The sequence below is a fragment of the Ostrea edulis genome, chromosome 1 (genome assembly GCF_947568905.1).
Source record: "Ostrea edulis chromosome 1, xbOstEdul1.1, whole genome shotgun sequence".
In the NCBI taxonomy this organism is placed as follows: Eukaryota; Metazoa; Mollusca; class Bivalvia; order Ostreida; family Ostreidae; genus Ostrea; species Ostrea edulis.
Window position 1 is genome coordinate 21143182 of NC_079164.1, and position 26883 is coordinate 21170064.

At 37.5% G+C, this 26883-nt stretch overlaps 2 protein-coding genes across 3 annotated transcripts; one reads left to right on the plus strand and one right to left on the minus strand.

The window, feature by feature from the left end:
* The first annotated feature begins 2523 nt into the window (after positions 1–2523).
* LOC125663649 (corticotropin-releasing factor receptor 2-like) lies at positions 2524–24274 on the plus strand. 2 transcript variants are annotated; one of them, XM_056153029.1, is made up of 12 exons: positions 2530–3021; positions 8973–9098; positions 10764–10888; positions 15222–15319; positions 15411–15513; positions 15806–15959; positions 19760–19829; positions 20962–21025; positions 21948–22033; positions 23440–23560; positions 23764–23805; positions 23919–24274. In XM_056153029.1, exons 1-12 carry the CDS (start codon positions 2985–2987, stop codon positions 24045–24047), a joined length of 1155 nt encoding a protein of 384 aa, XP_056009004.1. In that variant the 5' UTR covers positions 2530–2984; the 3' UTR covers positions 24048–24274. The 2 variants fall into 2 exon arrangements, with proteins under 2 accessions (XP_048751910.2, XP_056009004.1); XM_048895953.2 differs by lacking the exon at positions 23764–23805 and having other exon boundaries at positions 2524–3021.
* A 405-nt stretch (positions 24275–24679) lies between these two features.
* LOC125663650 (uncharacterized) lies at positions 24680–26865 on the minus strand. Its single transcript, XM_048895954.2, has 3 exons — positions 26724–26865; positions 25858–25953; positions 24680–25295 (listed from the first exon to the last, which is right to left on the minus strand). The coding sequence occupies exons 1-3, from the start codon at positions 26863–26865 to the stop codon at positions 24943–24945; spliced, it is 591 nt and encodes a 196-aa protein (XP_048751911.1). The 3' UTR covers positions 24680–24942.
* Positions 26866–26883: the final 18 nt, after the last annotated feature.

Consider the following 26883-nt stretch of genomic DNA (forward strand, 5'->3'; position numbering starts at 1 on the left):
AGTTCATCCTAACTGAGTCCCGCTGTCGCAATCTGAGGCTCTGAAGGTTTCCATGCAGTTCAGTGTTGGCATGTTATTTGTTAGCTTGACAATTGAACGCTACGTTTTCGGTCCCTTGTGACTCTTCTTTGTAAGTTAACAAAATTGCGATTTCGAAGTCATTTATTTAAACATCTTCCAGGTTTCCTTGTTATTGACATATTGTAAGTGATGACTCTGAAAGAAACATAATCAGTTTATTAGATGTCATTCGGTACCTTCGTGTGGAGAAAAGAGATAATCAAATTCACCGATGCTATTGTGTCAGTATAAATAGTAGCATACTTGTATATTAATTTTTGGTAAAAGCACCGCATGGCTTACATATTGTTTGTGCAATGAGTGTATCTTTCAATCTCCTGGAAATAAATGGCTCCAGATTTCTTTCTTATTTAAATAACTCTGATCTTGAAAGACCATAGTTGAGCCTTACGATGAACTGTCTTGCTCATAATGCAATATGCAATACCAAATATAGGCTCTCGATGACCTCAAACAAATATTTCTAAAAGATATTTGTCAGCTACCCTTACTTTAATCTCGACAGAGATTCGACACGGCTGAATATTTAGACTGACGCCTTTATCGAGCAGTCCTTCATGCGTAATTCCTGTTTGGACTTCGGTCGGTTCTAGCAATTAATGTGCACTTAGGTAACACTAATGTTTGCTTCATATAAGTTATTTGAATATTAAAGTAACTTTCTATCACTATTACTTTTCTATTGTTTACCGTCTAGGTATGAAAATCCCAAAATGAAAACAGTTCAGTATAGTTTCCGTTCAAATGAGGACTCCCTTGATGGACTTATTTATCTCCTGATATTGAAGAGTCTACTGATATACGGTAGGTATGGGCAGTTACAAGTAAAGACAGACTATAGGAACTCTGAATGTAAATTTCCAGACATGAATTATAAAGGACTGTTCCGAGATTCGGTGAAGACGTCAACTCGTCCAAATATCCAGCCTAGCCGAATATCAGCTGGGATTACCTTTACCCTGGGTACGTGACATTAATCCAAAGTCATGACACAAAATCTTATCATAATCAGTCTTTGTAACTTAGTATAAGAATTTCATTGGTAAAAATAAACAATCAGTTAGTTTTTCCCCAAAAGGGGTGTACATTTATAAAGGGTGTACATGTACACACGATAAGCTTACAAGGCAAGCATCGCTATGTTTATCGAACTTCATGGATTATTAATAATTCAAATATAATATGCAACAATTAGCTGGGAAAACAATAATACATCGAGATATCAGTAATTAATGTTCTATCTCTAAGAGCGTTTGAAATGCGCGCTCTTATTCAGCTGAAGAAACCATCAATTACAACACCATGCTAACAAACTCAAATAACTGGAACGCTGTCTAGTGTATTAATAAATATCAAAGAAATACACATGTCTTTTAATTACTCGTAGATGTCTTCAAAATGTTTCATTTCATGCTCTCTCTATTCGAGAACACCCTAGTTAATCGGAGTCTTAATAAACCTGCCTAATCCGACACCCGTGTAATCCGTTTCACTGAATATCTCAACCTTTATTTTATTGCCAGTTTCCTAATCCCATGTTCTTTACCCAGTGTAATGCGAAAGCTTGTCTTATTCAACCAAAAAAAAAAATTAAAAAAAAAAATCCCAGACCATGCTGGGTTGCTGTTTCTCTTAAGAAACAAGGAGTAAGAGTTTTATAGTTTAAATTGATCTCCATTTGAATTAATTAACCTCTAATCTAAATAGAGATAGTTTCGATTTAATTAAAATAGTTGTAATTCAGTTCGAGACGACCAATTCAAAAAGAACACGCTCTACAGGAATTACAGAGAACATGAATCCAGCTAATGTATTCGAGATGTGTTCAAATGAAGGAAAGATCTTTTTAATTTGAATGTGAGAATCTGTAATTCAATTAAAAATATCTAAAACAACCGTCAATGTATTCAAAACAGTTGAAGATATCTCTAATTATTTGGATATATTCTCAATAATTAAACAGGGCAGCAATTACTTGAATAAAGGTTAATTTGGTAAGTTGGCCAAACATAATTTTTGCGAAAGTCCAATTTATTCATTAAACACACCTGTTCGATATGTACGGAGTAATAAAATAATTTTACGAGAACCTGATTTTTGCGTCACGGCGCCGGCAGCCTCGAAAATTTACTAAAAAATAAAAAATAAAAGATAATCTATAGTAATGCATATTCATTGTTTATAATCATTAGAACATCTGTTTTATACTTGCACGTGTACATTCAAAGCATGTACTCGAGTGAAAATTCTCAAATGGAGCGCACAACAACCTACAGCATAAAAAAACAATACATGTACATTCAAAGATGTACTGTATTTCACAGGGGCTAAGCCGGTTTTGAGCCGAACCCATTGTAGCCATATGTATGGTTATAATGAGTTTAGGGTCAAAACGGGCTTAGCCCTGTGCTGTATTTGGTTACATCGAGGAACTAAACTTCTCCCTAAGAGTACTGTATATCAGTGTGGTTTAGTTTGCACACGGTCCAAATGTCGAACTCTTGGTTAATGAACATATTGTAGAGCATCGTAGAGGATACTCATTCTATTAATTGCGTGTCCCTCCGCAGAACTTTTTTGTTTTGGGAAAAGTAAAAAAGCAGTGGGTATCCATACCAATTACTTTAGCATTTTCATCTAAAACCACAACGGAATTGGTCGTGAAACTTGTGTGTCATTTCTTCCGTTTGAATATTAATCTACATTAATAGCGTGAATATTGAACAAATACTCCATGGGCTTCACTACAAGTGCGTACTGGCGGTATCGTAAGTAAATGAGATCCCACATGAGAGATGGAATATAACTGCAGGTGAGCTGCATTTCCATGACAACTCTGTCAAATTTGTTTCTCTCATATATGTAAGGACTGATTGCAGTGTGGTGACTTGCCATATCTAGGAATGGAGAACTGTGCTTTCCAACCCCCGCCAAATGACGGTAAGTCTAATTTCTTTCCTCATGATCAATGTAAAGAAATGTGAGTTTGGAGAAAATGATTGATACATATCTTACCATGTGAAAGATGAATCTTACATTCCACCCACCGCCTCTTCCTGATTGTCTCCATATGAGTGAGAAATTCTCGAGAGGGACGTTAAACAATATATAATCAATCAATCTATCTATATTTCTGTTTGTAAAGTAGAAAATACAACATCAATTTTACAGAATTAAACGACATTCATTCAATTCGAGAGAGAAAAAAACCCATAGAAACTATTGATGCCTTTATATAACAATCTGCCTCTACACAGTAACCAATATGACCTTGTGTAGTGTACGATGTACATGTGCATTTCATACGTGTAATGTATAAACTATCGCTTTATCCTACACCCGATGGATCATATTGTTCCAAAATAACTTCATGTTTTTGTTACACTCTTTTAACTCGCTTTATGAAGTATACTGGCCGACCGGCGTGAAGCGTTGCAATTCATAACTTCATGAATGTTCAAAAGTTGAATTAATTTCTTATATTCATATTCTGGTCTACGTACTATATTCATCAAGTAGTTCTATATTCATACGCGCATTATTTACAACTTCTGCGAGTTCATGAGGAAATGGCTATATATACAATTTTTAAAAAAGATATCAAAGGTAGATTGATAGTATATTGCTTAACGTCCTTCTCGAGAATCCTTCACTCATATGGAGACGTCACCATTGCCGGTGAAGGGCTGCAAAATTTAGACCTATGCTCGGCGTTTACGGACTTTGAGCAGGAGGGATCTTTATTGTGCCACAATTGCTGTGACACAGGACCTCGGTTTTTGCGGTCTCATTCGAAGGACCGCCACATTTAGTCGCCTCTTACGACAAGCAAGGGGTACTGAGGACCTATTGTAACCCGGATCCCCATGGAAAAGATATCAAAAGCAAAAACATTGGATTGTTTGTTTGTTTTACGCCCGGTTGAGAATTTTTCACTCATATTGAGACGTCACCAGCTGTAGGTGAAGTACCACAAATATAGGCTTATGGTTAGCGCTCAGAGCCGTAGCAGTAGGGTTCTTTAACATGCCAACGCCTGCCGCGACATGGAACCTCCGTTTTTAAGGTCATATCCGAAAGACCCGTGATTCTCACTTCTAAATGCCGAGCGTTTGGCGAAGGAGCAATCACTACCTATGTTAACGTCTTAGGATTGGCACGAGCGGGACTTGAACTCACGAAGCGAACGCTCTACCACTGAGCTACCGTAGTTAAAAATCCACCTATGACGTCATTCTTTTGTTCGAACGGTCCATTATTGTCCGGAATGGAGAGTATCAGACAACTACTTAGTGATGTTCTGTTGAGTTAAATTTGATTTTTTTTTTATGAACAAGTGCCCCCTAATCCGCCTCTGTCTCTATGGAGCTTTTCAACAACATAAATAATAATCTTAAGTTTCAAATTAAAACCCAAGACACAGATGAGAGATCAAGATTTTCCACATCTATCCACGGAGCCACTGATGACACTGACAACCTTGAAAAAATCAAACAACAGAGGTTGCATTTGACAAAACTTTTTACTAATATTATATAATTCTGATATATAATTGTATTTTTAAATTTATTGAAAGAATTTCCTAGTTGAGTTACAATTATAGCTAGATTGAACTGGGGGCGGATTTCAAGTCGGTCAATATCCTCGTTCCTCTCCATTCCTTAAAGCAATGGACCTCGGCCCCTTAGGGACCTCGGCTCAATTACTTTTAAGGAATGGAGAGATACTTGGACATGACCTATACGTAATGTAGTCCACATTATTCATTTGATAATGAAAACACCCAGTGGCGGATTTAAGGGAGGGGCGCAGCTGGAGCGCGCTCAACCCCCCTCCTAATTTTTTTTTAATTAAGGTAAATCGTGATCACTTGTTTAGAAAAATATGAACGATAAAAGAAGCAATATTTTCTTCCGCTCTTGGAGAAATAAATGACAAAATCTTTTGATTTACTGAATGATTTTTATTGGGAGAACTTACATTTTTTTTAAAAAAAACCCTTAAAATTTGCGTCATTTTATTAATTTCACCATAAGAATGGCAGAAAATTGTAAAAGTGACTACTTAGGAGGCATATTTTAAGCCCTGTGAAATCTGTAAAATCCATGAGCTCCCGGGGGCTTAGCCCCCTGGCCCCTACCATGGCTTCCGCCCTAGACCCACTGGGGGCCTCAAGGCGGCCCACAGACCCCCTGCCTCATAAACTTGCGCCCCCTCCCCCCTAACCGCAATTCCTGGATCCGCCCCCGACACTTGTGCATTTTGCTGGCTTTAATGTAATTCTTAGCGTTTTCTGAACTCTGATCGGTACAAACTAGGATATGAAATTTATTATGTATAATCTGGTTTGGTATGGGGATACCCCCTGACAGCTAGCGGCCGGAAATACTTTTTAAAATATTGTTAAGTTGTATGCCATTTATGAAATAGAAAATCAACGTGAACACTAAGATGCAGATTGTTTTCTCGGTATCAAACAAGACGCAGGAGTGTAAACTAACAAACCAGGTTATACCGAATGAAATGCCTCAAAGTCAAATTCATCCCATAAATACTGTTATTTTAAGAAACATCATTTAAAGGAACAATATCTAGAATTTCATAAGATACGCAGGTTTCCTTCAATTATTGGATCTGTTGGGAAAATATCATCTAAAACAGCACCTACCTCTTGAAATTGACCATTGTCACATCTCCAATAATATACATGTACATGTAACTAGTTCTTTTAGAATTTAAACATCTGATATTGGAATTCTACCGTTGTTGTTTGACAAATGAAGGAAATCAGTATTCATGCATATTTGTATGCGGAATATAGACATTTGAAAATGTTGAAAAATAAAGCGTCTGAACCACATTTAATCAACGGTAAATGATGTTTTAAACAGGTCATGGCACAATATACACTGTGATGTTAGCCATGAGACATCGTCGGAATAGTCGGATTAATTTGTGGTTCATGTAAAACTGAAAAGAAATGCAAAGTCTTTCCAGCATTGTTTTTAACTTTTCAATGAGTAATTATTTAGTGTTTGTTGTTTTCACGTGGTAAAGTTCCCAGTAATCCCTATTGGTATTCAATTCAAAGAGACAAAAATCTCGGAAAGCCTTTTAAAAAACATTATATCATTATCACTTGTATGATTTATTTGCAGAAAATCGATCTATCATGGGAAAAGTAAAACAATATCAAAATGAATGACGTCAGACGTGTGCAATTTTAAGTTGGAAGATGATGTCGGGTTATCTCTTGTGCATTGTGGCAGTAAATTTGTTGTCTTCAGGGCAGCGTAACATGACATACTACTGTCTCGCCGTTTAAAGCATAAATGATTGAAATTCACTTTAGCAACAAGTGAGTGTGTCAATTTCAATTACTCTGTGTTCGACGTTGCAAAGACGAGTTTGAGTCTTTTGAGTAACGGCAACACCTTATTCGGACGGACGGGCATTACGATTACCTTAATGTACGTTGTAAATATAAGACTTGTTAGGCGCGTTTGGTTGTGTTTCATGTTGACATCTTGATGTTGTCCTCAAGGAGTACAAATGCTTCTAAATTATTTTAATTTGAAGAGCTTATACTATCATCTATTTCGCAACAGCACATTAATAGATTCTATCGTAGGAAAATCTTTTATACCGGTACATGTATTCGGTTATATAATACTAAGACTTTCAGCACGTGGGTTCCCTTTCAAACATAATCTTTGTCATTATATCACTTCTTTGTAAAATTAGATTTAAACAGATTAAGAAATGTTTCCTATAGATGCATGTAAAATGAATTTTGATTTGCTTCCTATGGGAATACACGATCACCTAACGGGTGGATCCAGACATTTTTCGAAGGGATGGGCGTGGCCCAATTTTCTGCCTTTTCCGCCTAAAGGAGAGGATGTTGACCCCAAAATGGCAAATTAAATACTTGTATAAATTTTCTTGTTATAAATGTGCAACCCCCATACCCCTCCCCCAGATCCGCCTAATGTTTGTCTCAAAAATACTGTTTAGTAAAACAATTTCAATTTACTTATCAACCATGATCGACTAAGTTTAACCTTATAAGTTTGGAATACCTCGAATGATTTGAAAACGTAGTCAAACTAGCATACACCTAAACGGTGTACATTGTACATTGTATTCAATGAAAAGTTATGACTGAACCCGCAGGGGACACTCTCCTCACGAGTAAGGTTTAAATATCGATTAGCAAATCTATACTAAAAACGTTTGCAAGAAATATCAAATAAATAATTAAAATACGACTAAAATATTTCTGATTTCATGCAATATCTGCAATTAAAGCCCCCACAGATTAATATAGATAATGTTTTATTACGAGGTGAAACGATAGTGATTATCATTTTTAAAGCTCTTAAAGCCTAGATTTCTCACCACATCAAAAATTCATGACTTGTTATTTCTTTTCTTATGCAAAGTTATTATCAAGTGCTCTACCAACTGTAACTACCTTCCTCCCAGAGTATATCGTGCAAAACTCCTAGAATACAAGAGTACTTCATTAAAATCTCGTAGAAGAATATATTGTTCAAGACTCTGAAGGGAGTATATTATTCTACCACGGTCATTGCAAGGAACCCCGCGGTCATTATTCTACCATATATACCTTCATACTGATTATGAGAAAATTGATACACATCTCGCTTGCACCTCGAGTTTTGCTAATGCAACAATAAAGTCGATGACTGATAATTCATTTTTATAATCATAAAAATCAATCAATATATGTTGTAAAACAAATTCATAAATGATTGAGGAACATTCGTCATTCAGTATAAACCAAGTGAACCATATGAGGTGCACCGAGTTGGGGACATTCTGCGTTTTTCAGTATTGAAGGGAGTCCTAGATTACATACATTAGTTTTGTTTGTACTCGTATTTTCTTTAAGTCCCGTTCGAAATTTTCCACTCGTGTTGAGACATTACCAGTATTAGGTAAAGCGCCATAAATTTTGACACTATGGAAGTAGCAGCAGGGATTCGTTATCATACCAGCGTCTTCTGTGATACAAGACCTCCATTTTCAAGGTCATATCCGAAGGGTTCTTTATCGTGGCAACACCTAGGCTACTGCGACACGGTACCGAAAAAACCGTGACTTACCGCCTTAATGTCGGGCGTTTGGCGATGGAACCTACACTGCATGCTACACGTCTTCAGTCTGACGCGGCGCTTCACAGTAGTATTGCGAAATACAATAATACAACGAATTATCTCACTTAGATTGCTACAATTACTTGCAAATTACAGTAAGCAATCTCTGATATTCCCCCTGTAAATTAAAACAAAATGTATAATTTCATGCAATTTCGCTGAAAATGTAGGCATTTTACGAAAGTATATGGAATTTTCTGTCCCTAGTCATTTTGTTATGATTTGCGAAATGTTCATTCATTCGAGGATAGCTACACGGTATATACGATTATTACATATCCAGCCACACTTTCGGCACCCCCCTTTTTGGAGAGAGAGAGAGAGAGAGAGAGAGAGAGAGAGAGAGAGAGAGAGAGGTGTCCAAACTTGCATTTTTGCAAAATAGAATAGTAATCTATCTATTAACGTGATGTAATAATAGACAGAGTTTTTATTTCGTATGGAGTGCTTTTCTTTGGCTTCAGCTTTCGGTTTAGTACAATGTGTTATGAAACATTTCTCCGGCAGTCTATCAGCTCAATCTTGACTGAAAATCAAATATTGCTGCCATGAAAATGGACGAGCCTGTCAGCTGTGGACTCAACATTTCATAAACATGTAAATGCATTGTCCTGGTTACAATACCTTAAATCCTTCCCTTAAGCTATATATATATATATAATTTCCTCTTCTTATTTATACAAATGCAAATGCTTGATTGTGTTTAAGGATTGGTGTATTGTAACGCCACGTTTGACGATCTTCAGTGCTGGAACTACACTCTTGCTGGTACCACTGCCTTCGGGGCCTGTCCCAAAGAACATAAATATTCTTACCTGTTCACAAATCCAAAAGGTATGACCATACTGATAAGTTATCGTTGAATTGTTTATTACTTACATGAGTTTGACCCACATTCTCGGTGACACCCTCCCCTTTATTTGTGTATGCAAAACGATATCCTGTAAATGTGTGGTTCTTCAATTTCCAGTGACATTTAGCGCTTCAGTGATACAGACGTTCATTGATTTAGATATGTGGAAAACGAACGATAGTAAATAGATGCTCTAGACATGGAATTTACGCATTTACATTATTTTACATTATCTTATTTACGGTAATAGCAAACCTCCTGGGTCAGCGAAAACAGTTCGTTATAACCAAACTTCATTACATGTGTACTCCAATAAAATGTTCGTTGTTTTCCTTTCATAGAGAAATAAACATCACTTTGCAATAGTGTAAATTCGTTTTAAAAGTGTTCGTTACAAGCGTGTAATACTGTATTTTAGTTTTGTAATCAGAATAAGAGGGGCGGATCATTAGGAGTGTGGATCCAAACGTTATCTGCGTGTTACACAAATGCATACATTGGATACATAGACATTAGTACATTATAACATATAGGTCATTCATACTTGTATAGCAATATAGAATGTTGTGTACGAATTTGTATTTCTTAAGACTTCTAATCTAACAAGCCAACACGGTGATGCATGGTGATGATGATTTGAGGTGATGATGATTTTAGGTGTTGATGATTTTAGTTTATGATGATTTAACATGTAGGTGTTGATGATTTTAGGTGTTGATGATCTTAGGTGATGATGATCTTAGGTAATGATGATTTTAGGCGATGATGATTTTAGTTTATAATGATTTAACATGTAGGTGTTGATGATTTTAGGTGTTGATGATCTTAGGTGATGATGATCTTAGGTAATGATGATTTTAGGCGATGATGATTTTAGTTTATGATGATTTTAGGTGATGATGATTTTAAATGATGATGATCTTAGGTGATGATGATTTTAGGTGTTGATGATTTTAGTTTATGATGATTTAACATGTAGGTGTTGATGATTTTAGGTGATGATGATTTGAGGTGATGATGGTGTTAGGTGATGATGATTTTAGGTGATGATAATTTTAAGTGATGATGATCTTAGGTGATGATGATTTTAGGTGATGATGGTTTTAGGTGTTGATGATTTTATTTTATGATGATTTAACATGTAGGTGTTGATGATTTTAGGTGATGATGATCTTAGGTGATGATAATTTTAGGTGATGATGATTTAACATGTAGGTGTTGATGATTTTAGGTGATGATGATCTTAGGTGATGATGGTTTTAGTTGATGATGATTTTAGGTGATGATGATTTAACATGTAGGTGTTGATGATTTTAAGTGATGATGATCTTAGGTGATGATGGTTTTAGTTGATGATTTTAGTTGATGGTGATTTTAGTTTATAATGATTTAACATGTAGGTGTTGATGATTTTAGTTTATTATGATTTAACATGAAGGTGTTGATGGTTTTAGGTGATGATGATCTTAGGTGATGATGATTTTAGGTGATGATGATTTTAGGTGATGGTGATTTGAGGTGATGATGATTTTAGGTGATGATGATTTTAGGTGATGATGATTTTAGGTGATAGTGATTTTAGGTGATAGTGATTTTAGGTGATGATGATTTTAGGTGATGATGATATTAGGTGATGATGGTTTTAGGTTTCTCTAAACGGAAGTGTTCTGCGTCGGGTAGATGGGTACGGAAGAACTACACGAAAGAATTCCTGATCACAGATTACAGTCCTTGTGGTTCGCTACCCTTGGATGAAAACAACAAACAAGAGGTAATGTGTCGGGGTGCAATCCGCTCATGTGCTAAGTACCACGTACAGGGTAAACAAAGTCAATGGAACCTACGTTATATATATATCAGATTGAGGGGGGGGGGGGGTAATGCTAAATGTAATGGGAATGTTTAGAAATCAAAGCAACGCTAGTAATGTATAACCTTCCCCAGAAAGGTAGTGTATGTGATTGGTAATTTAATGCACTACTTCTAGAAATGTACTATAAGCTAACAATATGTGGCATTACATAACATACAAACAGACATGGAAATAATTTTAGCCTTCCTAATGATATTATCAGACTTGAAATATTTACATTTTATTTTTTGATAGGTATAAATTTTGAAAAATGAATAAAATGTATTAAACAATTACGCTTTTATCTATCAACCCTTTTAGGCTCCTTTATTTTCAAAAAATTCTTCATAATAAAAACAATATGTTATGTCAGGTATCTGGAATCATTTAGGATTCAGCTGTTCTACCTTAGCAATTATAATATATACTACTCAAAATTTGATAAGGATCACTAGGTTATATGTGTGTAATTTACCACTAACATAACAAAAGAGATAAATTTGACTCAGAAACGTGTTTACTCAGGTTATGAATGAAAATTCATGAACGGCATGGACTTTTATCAATACGGAATGCTTGAAATATGATAACAACACCAAAAGGCATTTCATTACAAAAAGTTAACAGCAGACCAGAGAAAGAATTACACAGTTTTTGGGGATAGTCCATCATTACACTTAGTCGATGAAGTGTCAATACCGGGTATGGCCTCCCCTTGCATCAATCACGGCTTGACAACGTCGAGCCATGCTGTCAATAAGCACCCGGATGTTTCCAATGGGAAGGTTGTTCCACTCTTCCACGAGGGCGTTTCCGAGCTCTGCGAAAGTCGTGGGTTGTGCTCTACGGCGTGAAAGGGCAACCTGCAGCATGTTCCATACATGCTAAATCGGGTTCAAGTCCGGCGAGCGCGCTGGCCAGTCCATACGGACAATTGTCTCCTGCTGAAGGTACTGCTCCACCACCCTAGCGCGATGAGGACGGGCGTTATCATCCATCAGGATGAACTCAGGGCCAACAGCACCAGCGTAGGGTCTGACGTAAATATCGAGGATCTCATCCCGGTACCGCACCCCCGTCATTGTTCCTCTCTCCGGGACATGAAGATCTGTTCTTCCATCCCTGCTGATTCCACCCCAGACCATGGTGGAACCACCACCATAACGGTCATGTTGATGTTGGCATCATGGAAACGTTCACGTTCACGTTGTCGTCGCCACACTCGGTGCCTCCTGTCTGTAAAGTCCAAACAATACCTGGACTCCTCGGTGAACAGAACTTGAACCCAATCGTTCTGTGTCCAAGTGACATGATCTTCAGCCCAGTCCAATCGCTCCCGCCGGTGTCGAACAGTCAGAGGGACTCGAACACATGTCCTTCTCGAGTTGAGACCTGCATTGTGAAGCCGATTCCGTATCGTCTGAGTGGACACATTCACCCCGTGGCGTTCAGGAGGTCGTTACGTAGGCTGGTTGCTGTCCAGAAGGGATGGCGTCGTGCCTGAAGAGCCACAAAATGGTCTTGGCGTTGGGTTGTCGACCTCTGACGACCACCCCGATGTCGGTGTGCTGCTGTACCAAAAGTTTGCTGTCGGTTCCAGGCCCTGTTTACAACGCTCTGGCTGACGTTTAGTGCATTTGCAACGTCACGTTGTGAATATCCAGCGTCAAGCATTCCAATACATCTGCCCTGTTGTTCTGTCGTCAGGCGACGCCTTACACGTTGAGGGGGCATTGTGTTGATAAATGTAGTGTAAACACTCAAGTGAGTTTGAAATTTTAGAAAGAATCAGACACCAATGCCTGAGTGAAAATCGTGCAATGGTAACAAATGCATAAACTGTGATGAGAAACGCATTTCCCATGGCATGAAATGCACGTGCAAGTTTGTTGAAGACGTTTTTGATCTCACTTGGACACAATATTGCCAGTTATGCAGTTATTAATTTTTTAAACAGAAAAATATCTATGATCCTATCAAATTTTGAGTAGTATATACCAAGTGCAAATATCTCAAACAATATTCCACAACAGTAACATACAACACAACACCAGTAACATACAACACAACATCAGTAACATACAACACAACACCAGTAACATACAACACAACATCAGTAACATACAACACAACACAACACCAGTAACATACAACACAACACCAGTAACATACAACACAACATCAGTAACATACAACACCACACAACACCAGTAACATACAACACAACACCAGTAACATACAACACAACATCAGTAACATACAACACAACACAACACCAGTAACATACAACACAACACCAGTAACATACAACACAACACCAGTAACACACAACACAACACCAGTAACATACAACACAACATCAGTAACATACAACACAACACCAGTAACAGACAACACAACACCAGTAACATACAACACAACACAACACCAGTAACATACAACACAACACCAGTAACACACAACACAACACCAGTAACACACAACACAACACCAGTAACATACAACACAACACAACACCAGTAACATACAACACAACACCAATAACATACAACACAACATCAGTAACACACAACACAACATCAGTAACACACAACACAACACCAGTAACACACAACACAACACCAGTAACATACAACACAACACAACACCAGTAACATACAACACAACACCAATAACATACAACACAACACCAGTAACACACAACACAACACCAGTAACACACAACACCAGTAACACACAACACAACATCAGTAACATACAACACAACAGTAGTAACACACAACACAACATCAGTAACACACAACACAACACCAGTAACACACAACACAACACCAGTAACATACAACACAACACAACAGTAGTAACATACAACACAACACCAGTAACATACAACACAACAGTAGTAACACACAACACAACATCAGTAACACACAACACAACACCAGTAACACACAACACAACACCAGTAACATACAACACAACACAACACCAGTAACATACAACACAACACCAATAACATACAACACAACACCAGTAACACACAACACAACATCAGTAACACACAACACCAGTAACATACAACACAACACAACACCAGTAACATACAACACAACACCAGTAACATACAACACAACACCAATAACATACAACACAACATCAGTAACATACAACACAACACCAGTAACATACAACACAACAGTAGTAACATACAACACTACACCAGTAACATACAACACAACATCAGTAACACACAACACAACACCAGTAACACACAACACAACACCAGTAACACACAACACAACACCAGTAACATACAACACAACATCAGTAACACACAACACAACACCAGTAACGTACAACACAACACCAGTAACATACAACACAACATCAGTAACATACAACACAACACAACACCAGTAACATACAACACAACATCAGTAACACACAACACAACACCAGTAACATACAACACAACACCAGTAACATACAACACAACACCAGTAACATACAACACAACACCAGTAACATACAACACAACACCAGTAACATACAACACCAGTAACATACAACACAACACCAGTAACACACAACACAACACCAGTAACATACAACACCAGTAACACACAACACAACACCAGTAACATACTACACAACACCAGTAACATACAACACAACACCAGTAACATACAACACCAGTAACACACAACACAACACCAGTAACACACAACACAACACCAGTAACATACAACACAACACCAGTAACATACTACACAACACCAGTAACATACAACACAACACCAGTAACATACAACACCAGTAACACACAACACAACACCAGTAACATACAACACAACAGTAGTAACATACAACACAACACCAGTAACATACAACACAACACAACACCAGTAACATACAACACAACATCAGTAACACACAACACAACACCAGTAACATACAACACCACACAACACCAGTAACATACAACACAACACCAGTAACATACAACACAACAGTAGTAACATACAACACTACACAACACCAGTAACATACAACACAACACCAGTAACATACAACACAACACCAGTAACACACAACACCAGTAACATACAACACAACACCAGTAACATACAACACAACAGTAGTGTGGTTGAGTCCGTGTTTGGTTGCTCTGACGTACATCTTCTCAAACATTTAGAAATGAGTTATCCCTGAGAATGAAATACTTTATGTATTTTTGTTTGTATTTTAATAGATCCTTAATTACCAAATACTGATAAACATTTACGTAAGCGGCTGTGTGACATCAGTATTTCTCCTGATAGTGGCTATAGTAGTGTTTAAACTATTTAGGTAAGAGAAACTGCTTATAAGTAATTTGATTTTACATATTTCCCGAAATGATTATGATTATGAATGTTGATGTAGCTATACAATATTACAGGCAACTTAGATGTCCACGTGTAACTATTCATCTCAACCTGTTTATTTCCTACATTCTGAGTAATATTAGTTGGACCATCATGTTCATCAATTCTGGTGAGCCGGTAAGATCCCAATGTCTTCTTTGTTTAATTTTGGTGTTCATTGTAAGATCGATCTAAGATAAATAGATTAAGCGATCCCTGTCTAAGTAAGGAGAGAAACTTTTTTGATATGAATATCATTTCTTACAACGTATCACCATTCAATCAGTAACTACGGTAATAAAATTACAGAAAAACCTTGTTTTATTTAAAGGATACAGAAAACGCTGATATCAAAATTAATTGAATGAATACATGTTAAGGTAAAAAAAAAAGGAATATAAAAACTTGATGCACATGACTATCTTTACAGCTGTGGTGTTACGTGCTGAACATTTTGGCCACGTTTACCTTGTTCAGTAATTATAGCTGGATGTGGGGGGAGGGCTGTTTCCTCTTTTTGTCTCTTGTGAACGTGTATTCCGACAAAGAAAAGCTCCTCAAGATGTGCTGCTGTTTCGGTTGGAGTAAGTCCTACTGGGTTTTTTTTAATGTTATACGACTGTAAACGTTGAGTTCTTCAAATATAGTGAAGTACTGTCACTTCACCAGGACCACCACATCCAAAAACAACCTATGGAGTCTATACATGTGTGGAAAATTATCCAGAGGTAAAACAACATGCAAAAAAAAATACTATCAACAGCAAAATACCAAAAACAACAACAACAACAACAACACCGCCACCATAACCACCAACATCATTACCACATACAAAACCACACTATCACCACCACCAAACCACCATCAATAGCAACAACATTACCACATACAAAACCACACTATGACCACCACCAAAACACCATCAATAGCAACAACATTACCACATACAAAACCACACTATGACCACCACCAAACACCATCAATAGCAACAACATTACCACATACAAAACCACACTATCACCACCACCAAAACATCATCAATAGCAACAACATTACCACATACAAAACCACACTATCACCACCACCAAAACACCATCAATAGCAACAACATTACCACATACAAAATCACATTATGACCACCACCAAAACACCATCAATAGCAACAACATAACCACATACAAAACCACACTATCACCACCACCAAAACACCATCAATAGCAACAACATTACCACATACAAAATCACATTATGACCACCACCAAAACACAATCAATAGCAACAACATTACCACATACAAACCACACTATGACCACCACCAAACACCATCAATAGCAACAACATTACCACATACAAAACCACACTATCACCACCACCAAAACACCATCAATAGCAACAACATTGCCATCAATTGCCTCCAACATTCTTACTATAACGACCAACAATAACACCCTCACTATCAACAGCAACAACACCAGCAACAATAAAAATATCGACAACATTATCAACATCATCACCTCATCTTTCACCAACACCATCTACAACATTGCCACAATTACTACATCATTTTCATCAATATTACTATTAACAGGAAAACCACCATTACTACCAGCATCATTACCACTGACACCAAAAACAACACATTCACCATTACTACCAACATCATCACCACCACCAACACTAAAAACAACACAGTCACCATTACTGCCAACATCATCACCACCAACACTAAAACAACACAGCCACCATTACTGCCAACATCATCACCACCAACACTAAAACAACACAGCTACCATTACTACCAACATCATCACCACCAATAACACTAAAAACAACACAGCCACCATTACTACCAACATCATCACCACCACCAACACTAAAACAACACAGACACCATTACTGCCAACATCATCACCACCAATAACACTAAAACAACACAGTCACCATTACTGCCAACATCATCACCACCAATAACACTAAAACAACACAGTCACCATTACTGCCAACATCATCACCACCAATAACACTAAAACAAGACAGCCACCATTACTACCAACATCATCACCACCAATAACACTAAAACAACACAGCCACCAATACTATCAACATCATCACCACCAACAACACTAAAACAACACAGCCATTACTACCAACATCATCACCACCACCAACACTAAAAACAACACAGTCACCATTACTACAAACATCATCACCACCACCAACACTAAAAACAACACAGCCATTACTACCAACATCATCACCACCAATAACACTAAAAACAACACAGACACCATTACTGCCAACATCATCACCACCAATAACACTAAAACAACACAGTCACCATTACTGCCAACATCATCACCACCAATAACACTAAAACAAGACAGCCACCATTACTACCAACATCATCACCACCAATAACACTAAAACAACACAGCCACCAATACTACCAACATCATCACCACCACCAACACTAAAACAACACAGCCATTACTACCAACATCATCACCACCACCAACACTAAAAACAACACAGCCATTACTACCAACATCATCACCACCACCAACACTAAAAACGACACAGCCACCATTACTACCAACATCATCACCACCACCAACACTAAAACCAACACAGTCACCATTACTACAAACATCATCACCACCACCAACACTAAAAACAACACAGCCATTACTACCAACATCATCACCACCAATAACACTAAAAACAACACAGTCACCATTACTGCCAACATCATCACCACCAATAACACTAAAAACAACACAGCCACCATTACTACCAACATCATCACCACCACCAACACTAAAACAACACAGTCACCATTAATACCAACATCATCACCACCACCAACACTAAAAACAACACAACCATTACTACCAACATCATCACCACCACCAACACTAAAAACAACACAGTCACCATTACTACCAACATCATCACCACCAATAACACTAAAACAACACACCCACCATTACTACAAACATCATCACCACCACCAACACTAAAACAACACAGCCACCATTACTACCAACATCATCACCACCAATAACACTAAAACAACACAGCCACCATTACTACAAACATCATCACCACCACCAACACTAAAACAACACAGCCACCATTACTACAAACATCATCACCACCACCAACACTAAAACAACACAGCCACCATTACTACAAACATCATCACCACCACCAACACTAAAACAACACAGCCACCATTACTACAAACATCATCACCACCACCAACACTAAAACAACACAGTCACCATTAATACCAACATCATCACCACCACCAACACTAAAAACAACACAGCCACCATTACTACCAACATCATCACCACCACCAACACTAAAACAACACAGCTACCATTACTACAAACATCATCACCACCACCAACACTAAAAACAACACAGACACCATTACTGCCAACATCATCACCACCACCAACACTAAAACCAACACAGTCACCATTACTGCCAACATCATCACCACCAATAACACTAAAAACAACACAGCCACCATTACTACCAACATCATCACCACCACCAACACTAAAACAACACAGCCACCATTACTACAAACATTACCATCACCAATAACAACACCTCAACCGATTACCACAATATCATCATCACCACTACCAATAACAACCGTCAACAGCAACAACACCGCCACTATAAGCACTAACAATGTTAACACCATCAGCAATAACAACATTACCATCATCATCATCATCATCATCATCATCATCATCACCACCACCAATAAAGAGAACAACACCACAATCTTACCACTACCACCACCACCAAAAATAACACCGCAACCATTAACACCACCACCACCAAAAACAACACTGCAGTCATTATCTCCTCCATCAAGAAAAACACTGCAACCATTACCACCACCACCAAGAAAAACACTACAACCATTACCACCACCACCACCAAGAACAACACCATAACCATGAACACAAACACCAAAAACAACAACGCAACCATTAACACCCCACCACCACCAAAAATATCACTGCAACCATTAACACCACCACCACCACCAAGAACAATACCGCAACCATTAACACCACCACCACCACCAAGAACAACACCGCAACCATTAACACCACCACCACCACCAAGAACAATACCGCAACCATTAACACCACCACCACCACCAAGAACAACACCGCAACCATTAACACCCCACCACCACCAAAAACATCATTGCAACCATCACCATCAATAGCATCATTATCACCACCACCACCACCACGAACAACATCAGAACAACATCCTTATTAACAATTGTGCATGGAAACTATCGTTAACAAATTGAAATAATGGCAAATTTTCACTGATTTTATTGCAGTTTTTCCTGTCGTTGTGATGGTCGTCTATATTGCCGCTAGAATCACGATAGGAGAAAAACCAGGAGAGGTGTAAGTAGAATACATTACATTCCCCCCACTACTGAATGGTTATATGTTATCCCAGATAAGTATCATAAGATACACACAAATTCATTAGTTGTATTAAAACTTTAATGCAATACTAGCTGTCATTTTGGTGTCGAATTTTTTGTTGCAAAAATGTGATTTACTATTTCAATGACAGAAAAAATAAGGTTTATAAACTTTTGTTATTAATATTTGTGTTAGAAAACCTATCCAGTGGCTCTGAATGAAGCACAATTGCATTACTGGCTTCCCGTACAGCAATTGATTTCTAAATAATGCTATATATTCAATTGAACCGAGATCTTTATTTTGATAAAATCTTAAACTTATTTTTAATTTTATCAATGACTATGGTTAAAGTTACATACAAAACTATCATAATAGCACATATTTACAACAAAATAAAAAATTTGATTTAGACCTGATATTACTTTAAAAATGCAAAAATATACATACTAACACTTACGGACCCCTGACAACGGGAAGATGCAGCGAAATATCAATACGCAATACTACAAACCCTTAAATTTCAGAAATGTATAAATGATCTTGACTCTGGGGAGACGTAGAAAACTGTCACAAATGTTTGGCGAAGGTTTAATTCACAAACCGACTGTGATGCAATAATTGACTTTGTGAAAAAGAAAGAGTAATGTTAGAGAAATTCTCTCTCTCTCTCTCTCTCTCTCTCTCGTCGAGGAGACGAGTAAAGCGTAGAAGTCTTTACAATGTCTAAGAGAGAAACACATTATCTTGGTTACTTATAGACCCAAGTGTTTATAGAATGCTCCGTCCCATATTGTGTGAAAAAGTGGTTTTAGAGATCGTATCGATATGCATCACGTGTCCCCACTAATCTAATATCTGGTATCTGAATCGTTCACATTCTGAGGGTCACATTTATGGGGACGTTAATGTGATGACAGAATTTTTGTACCTGCGCCGCTAATCATCGCGACGTAGGGTAAGTACTTCTTCGATAACAACATCGTCATTATATAAGCATGGCATAGATGCTACATAAATTACCAATACTATGACACAATCTTCAAACAAAGAGCCCATTGTATGGCTGTAAAAGCTACGTAAAGTGAGTTGCTACATTTACTTGTAGATGCTGGCAGACACAGGACTGGACAACCTGGATCTATCTTATCCCTATAGCACTTCTATTATTGGTAGGTAATATTCATAGACAATCTGGATATGGTTTGTCCTTATTGCACTTCTATTATCGGTAAGTCATGTTGAACTGCTAGCAGAGTGCAAAACGTAATTTACGGACAAATAACTGAAATTTATGTGTAGTAGATTTAAATGGGAATTATCACTCATGGTAAATGTACATAACTCACGGTTTTTTCATTAATCATTAATATAATACAGAGCATCAACTTTGATGGTAAACAATTGGGAATTGATGTCATTAAGTTCCCGGGGCGAAGTTGTGAGGTTTTGTTAATTACTCGTACAACTCGGTGTAAGCCATGTCAGTTCCCTCAACCTCAAGTCCATAAACTGATAAGAGCCTCAAGTCAAAATTTTGATCTTAAAAATTATCTAGTATTCGAGATGTTTAAAGAAACCGCTAGTTTGTGGGGGGAAAATTAAATGCAAACGTATACTGAATTTTTTTTCATGAAAATTATTTCAAAAGTTATTTTAATTCGAAATTTAGACTTAAAAATATAAGGAATCAAAATTTAGACTTAATTAAGTCTATTATCAGTTTACGGTCTTGGAGCGTAGTTTTAAAGGTTTTGCGTAAAGGGTTTTTATATATACAAAACGCATCACTACTTGTTACTGTTCTGACGATTATTGTAGTATTGTGAAATATATTTCTCTTTAATATACATGTCTATATTAATTCAATATTGTTAACTCTCTTGTTCTTGACTTTATGACAACATGTATTGATTCAGTAAAATGAATTTATCTGAAATAGTTCCTAATTATAACTCTCAACGACCAGTCACTGCAAATATATACAGATTTATATTTACACTAGAATATGGGGCAGTCGTGTGCACTTATACGATGAAATGACGATGACCCAATCACATCTCGCACTGACGTCACAATTTTTTTCATTTACAGATCAACATTGTGTTTTTAATCCATATCATTCGGATTCTTGCATCCAAACTGAGATCAACCAGAAATGAACACTTCAGTCACTACCGGTTAGTTATGTATGAGAGAGTGGAAAGAGAACGATTTACTGATTACTCATGCCAAGTAAACTTCATTTTCGCGCGGCACACTATTCACAGGTTACACTATTTCGCGGACTTCGTAATGTAAGCATCTCAGGATGCATCGTACTGTCAGGGCATCAATGAGTAGAGAGACGAAATTCGCGAAATCATGCAACTAGCTGTGGGTATCCGATGAAATGCACAAATATACTACTGTAAACTGTTCGCGAGGATTTTCCTGTTAGGAGAAGTTATCCGCAAACTTACCCCCCCCCCCCCCCCCCCCCCCCCCCGCGCGGAAATAAAGTTCACCACACTGGTGTTTTCTGAATCTCTGAGATTGATGACGTCACAATACGATAAACGCATTTGTGGAGATCGATCGACTGGGGCCACGTGTACTTTGATATAAACATGTTTCATGAATAACAAGAATCAGCGTGACATTGAAATCGTCATGCATTTATTACCAAAATGATGTACTTTAAACAATGAAAATTTTATGTACAGCTGCAATACAAAATTTGCTACTGACATCCGCGAAGCAACGGAAAACAGTAAAAGGCATAGCAATATGTATACTGAGTATGTCAAGCTAATTGAACCGTTTCAATATTATTCAATGATATAATTGATATCGTGTTTTATGGTATCCAACACAAAATATTAGAACTTTTCACATTGTGGACGAATGACACATTGGTAAATCAATTGTACATTTTATACTGATAGTTCATATCATTTTACTTGATACAAAATGTTAGAGAGGGTTTGGTGCAATTTATGGCAGCCGCAATTTATACGTGACCCAAAGTTACAATATTATGACATATTACATTCGAGGTTTTTTTTTTCTCACGACTTGACGGATATCTACACTCTCTAGTTGAAAACGTTCACAAAAGTACCCTCCTCTGTCATACATTTTTGGAGGAAATCGTACTACATTATTATGTAACTACAATGTATCGTGAATTGCAACTCTCTTCTTTGATTTTTTTTTTTTTTTCGAGAGCCGCTATTTTGTCATTGCTGCACTGTCAACATTTAGCTTAGAATTATTTTATGCATCTTTTCATAAACAGCATTGTCTTACACTTTGTTTCATATGCCAAAAACACGTATTTCCTACAGGATTCAATCTAAAAAATCAATAAGGCATTATTTTCAAAGTATTTGTTTATTTTTCAACAATCTCTCCAAAATTACCTTCTATGTTAATGCCTTTTAATTTAAAATCAATATAGTATTTAATATCTAATTTCCTTTGATAAAAATCCCCCTTTTTTGACTAATTATGTGTCGAATACCATAAATTAGAATTCACACGTTGTTTTTACTCAGAGACACCCGTACACACAATGTGTTCGTTACTATATTTTCGTCAACAGGAAGACAGCTCGGGCCGTACTTTTGCTGGTCCCGTTGCTCGGGATTCATTTCGTCCTCATGGTGTACAGTTTTCCATACTTCGGATACAGAATCATAGTTGCCATTTTGACATCATACCAGGTACTCTACTTATCGTGTGCGAATTAATTTTCTGACATGTTAAATGAGGGGAAATGTTCTATTTTACAAGTATTTACAAAAAATCTAACGGATAATACGAAATATCACAGCTACATTGTACTTTAAAACAATCCATGTTAGTATAAAGTGAATTGTGGTAGATAAAAAGCATTCTGAAATGTAATGTATCGCTTTTTTCCCAGGGGGCTATAGTTGCCATTCTTTTCTGTTTCACCAATGGAGAGGTAACAAAATTCATGCCTTTTCTTCCCGATCACATTATCATAAATAGATACATGGATATAAAAATGAGACACCTCAATATTTATCAATTATAGTGATCTTTTAATATGCCTAGGTCTTGAAACAGACAAAGAAGAAATTGGCCCTTTTAAAGGGAAGTCGATCCCAAGGATACATGCAGAACGGGGCCAGTCTACGCACCAGCTTTGAAGAATACGCCATTGCCAAGATGGGGACCGATTAAAATCCAGATCTTCAGCCCCCTGTTCAGCATATGTCACAGTCCTTCCTGAATTATGATATCAGTTTCATTCTGCAATACACATGACAAACCTTTCTACTTTCAGAGATTGATACTGATAAATACATTGCTGATAATTTTAACAGCATAAAAACTGTATAGTGTGTATATGTATACATTGATTTTGCTCGTGAAGGCGATATCCAATCTCCTGTGATTAAAATTCGAATTGTATAGTACTACTTCATATAGTCCTACTTCATATCTATTAGGGAACTAAAAACTTTGTTTTAATTAGATTAGGTCATTCCATTTAAGAATTTCAATAAGAGTCCAGTCTTAAGGGACATTCACACTAAATGTTCTTTTAAAATGGTGAGTTGTACATGTCCACGTTTTAAGCTTAATTTTAATGATAAAACCTGTAAAGAATCTTGAGGAGACAAAAATAGATATATCCATGTAGATCTTCTTACTAGTATGCACTCTAAAGCTTTTGGATATTACTATTAGCATAAACAGAAAAGATGTAACACTTTATATAGTTTTCAGGCGCGGATCCAGAAATTTTTTCCAGGGGGGGGGGGGGGGGCGGGTCGAACCTATACCCAAAATCGAACCCGTGATATAACTCATTTTTCTTATGAATCGTTATATTGTAATTTTTTTTATCTTTGCAAATTCCAGGGGGAGGGGGGGGGGGGGTCCGGACCCCCCCCCTCTAGATCCGCGCATGGTTTTCTAGTAGATGTACATAAAATGTAATAATAACATAAGGCGATCAAAATATATGCTGGTGGTGACAATAAATTGTTTATGCTGGTCTTTAAAATTTTTCCTTCAAATGTTTGAAAAACTGGATCAAAATTCCTGATCACAAAGTTTAGATGAACAGTATTTATGGATCATCAGATATGGACAAGCTGGCGAGCGTTTTCAGGTCCTCGTCCCGCTGTTTCCGTCGCCTGCATTCTCGCTTCTGACGCGGGTAGCACTTGGCTCCTCGAATCCCATGACGTCGTAGTCGCTTCCTGTCACATCTTTTCAGGCGTCTCTTGATTTTGCATGGTATTTTGGAAACTGAAAAGAAATTCGGAAAACTGTCTGGAGATTTCTCAACCATCGCTTTCCTACTTTTCCGACATTTTCCTATGATCCGATGGGGATGACGCCGATGAACAATGTCCTGTTGCAAGCTGTCTTCTATGAATTCACTTTCTTCATCTGTACTGCTTATCTTATCGGAGGTTTCTGCAATATTGAATTATTATATCAAAACCAGCTGTATGCTTACAGTCTTCAATTTTCTTTAGCGGACGTCAAGCCGTACACTTTTACATAACTTTGAACATTTGATAATCTTCTAATAAACACAGAATTGAGAGTAGGGCAAACACGGACCTCTGGTGTTTCCAGAGGTAGGATCAGGTACCTAGGAGGGGTAAGCATCCCCTGTCGACCGGCCACACCCGCCGTGAGCCCTATACATATTGATCAGGTAAACACAGCAACACTTTATGTCAAAATCAGTATGTAAAAGAAAAGCCTACGATATTGACATGAAACACGTCAGAAAGCATTCGACTTAACAGCAGGTTGTATTTGTAAATTAGATAATTATAACGTCCATAGACTGTCAAAATGCAGACTTTAAACGAGATTGTTGAAATCCCTGTAACATCAACTTATTTGTCAGTAAGCCTACCTCAGTTTAAAAATTGATTATACACAGAAGCTCTTGTTTTTCGTGATCTTCGTTGAAAAATTATGTAAAAAGTCCAGGATTAATATGATTATAGCCATTTATAAATACCTTGAATATAGATATTGAGGTCCTCCTCTGCTCTAAAGGAAACTGCTTCATTAAGCTCCTCCTGGGATGAAAACGTAATGAAATCTCCATCCATATCTGAAATTTTAAAAAACGTTTGTAAAAGTATATGTAATGTGTCATATCCTTCAACTTTATTAATTCAATATACGTTGTATATAGTCTTGTGGGGATCCAGGTTAGAATAGGTCCTCAGTACCCCTTGCTTGGCGCAAAAGGCGACTAAAATGGAGCGGTCCTTTGGATGAGACCGCAAAAACCGAGGTCCCGTGTCACAGCAGGTGTGGCACGATAAAGATCCCTCCCTGCGCAAAGGCCGCAAGACATTGTATTTACATTTCAATAAGTTGACCATGTTTACATGGAAATCAAAATTCATCATTTATATTACGCCCATTACATTAAGTATACAGTATGTCTCTATCGCCGTGTACTACAGCATCAGTCTGATTAAAATTATATCCTATGATCCGCTCATCTATTATCGCTACGTATGAGTGCGTTCGAGATCGCCGTTCCCGTTGTTCTCGTGCTCCGTTCTTAGAGTCGCGAAGGACGAGAACATGTGCGGTGAAGTATGAAGCGCGAGCTTCGAAGACTTACGTACTAAGGCTACAGAGGTGGTGTGAGTTCTTGCATCTCGAACCCGTTCTCGGGTTGCGTACTTGGCGTTCGGGATCGACAGGAATTTGTACTCGTGCGAAGAACGGCGATCTCGAACGCACTCTTGGTGTAGCGATAGTAGATGAGCGGATCATGGGATCTAATTTTAATCAGATTGACTAAGTACGGAATATGCTTGAATATACAGGTATACGTGTTCAAAGTCAATCAACTGCAGTACATACCTTTCCATTGAAGGAAGTAATTCTGCGCATGAGGGAAATTTTCCTGAATTACTGTAACCAAATATACGTAGTCAAGATTCCCATCTATAACATCAAATTCGCTGAGAATTATCCCAGTTTCTGATATGACGTTTACTTTCATGTTTGTGAATAGGTAGTG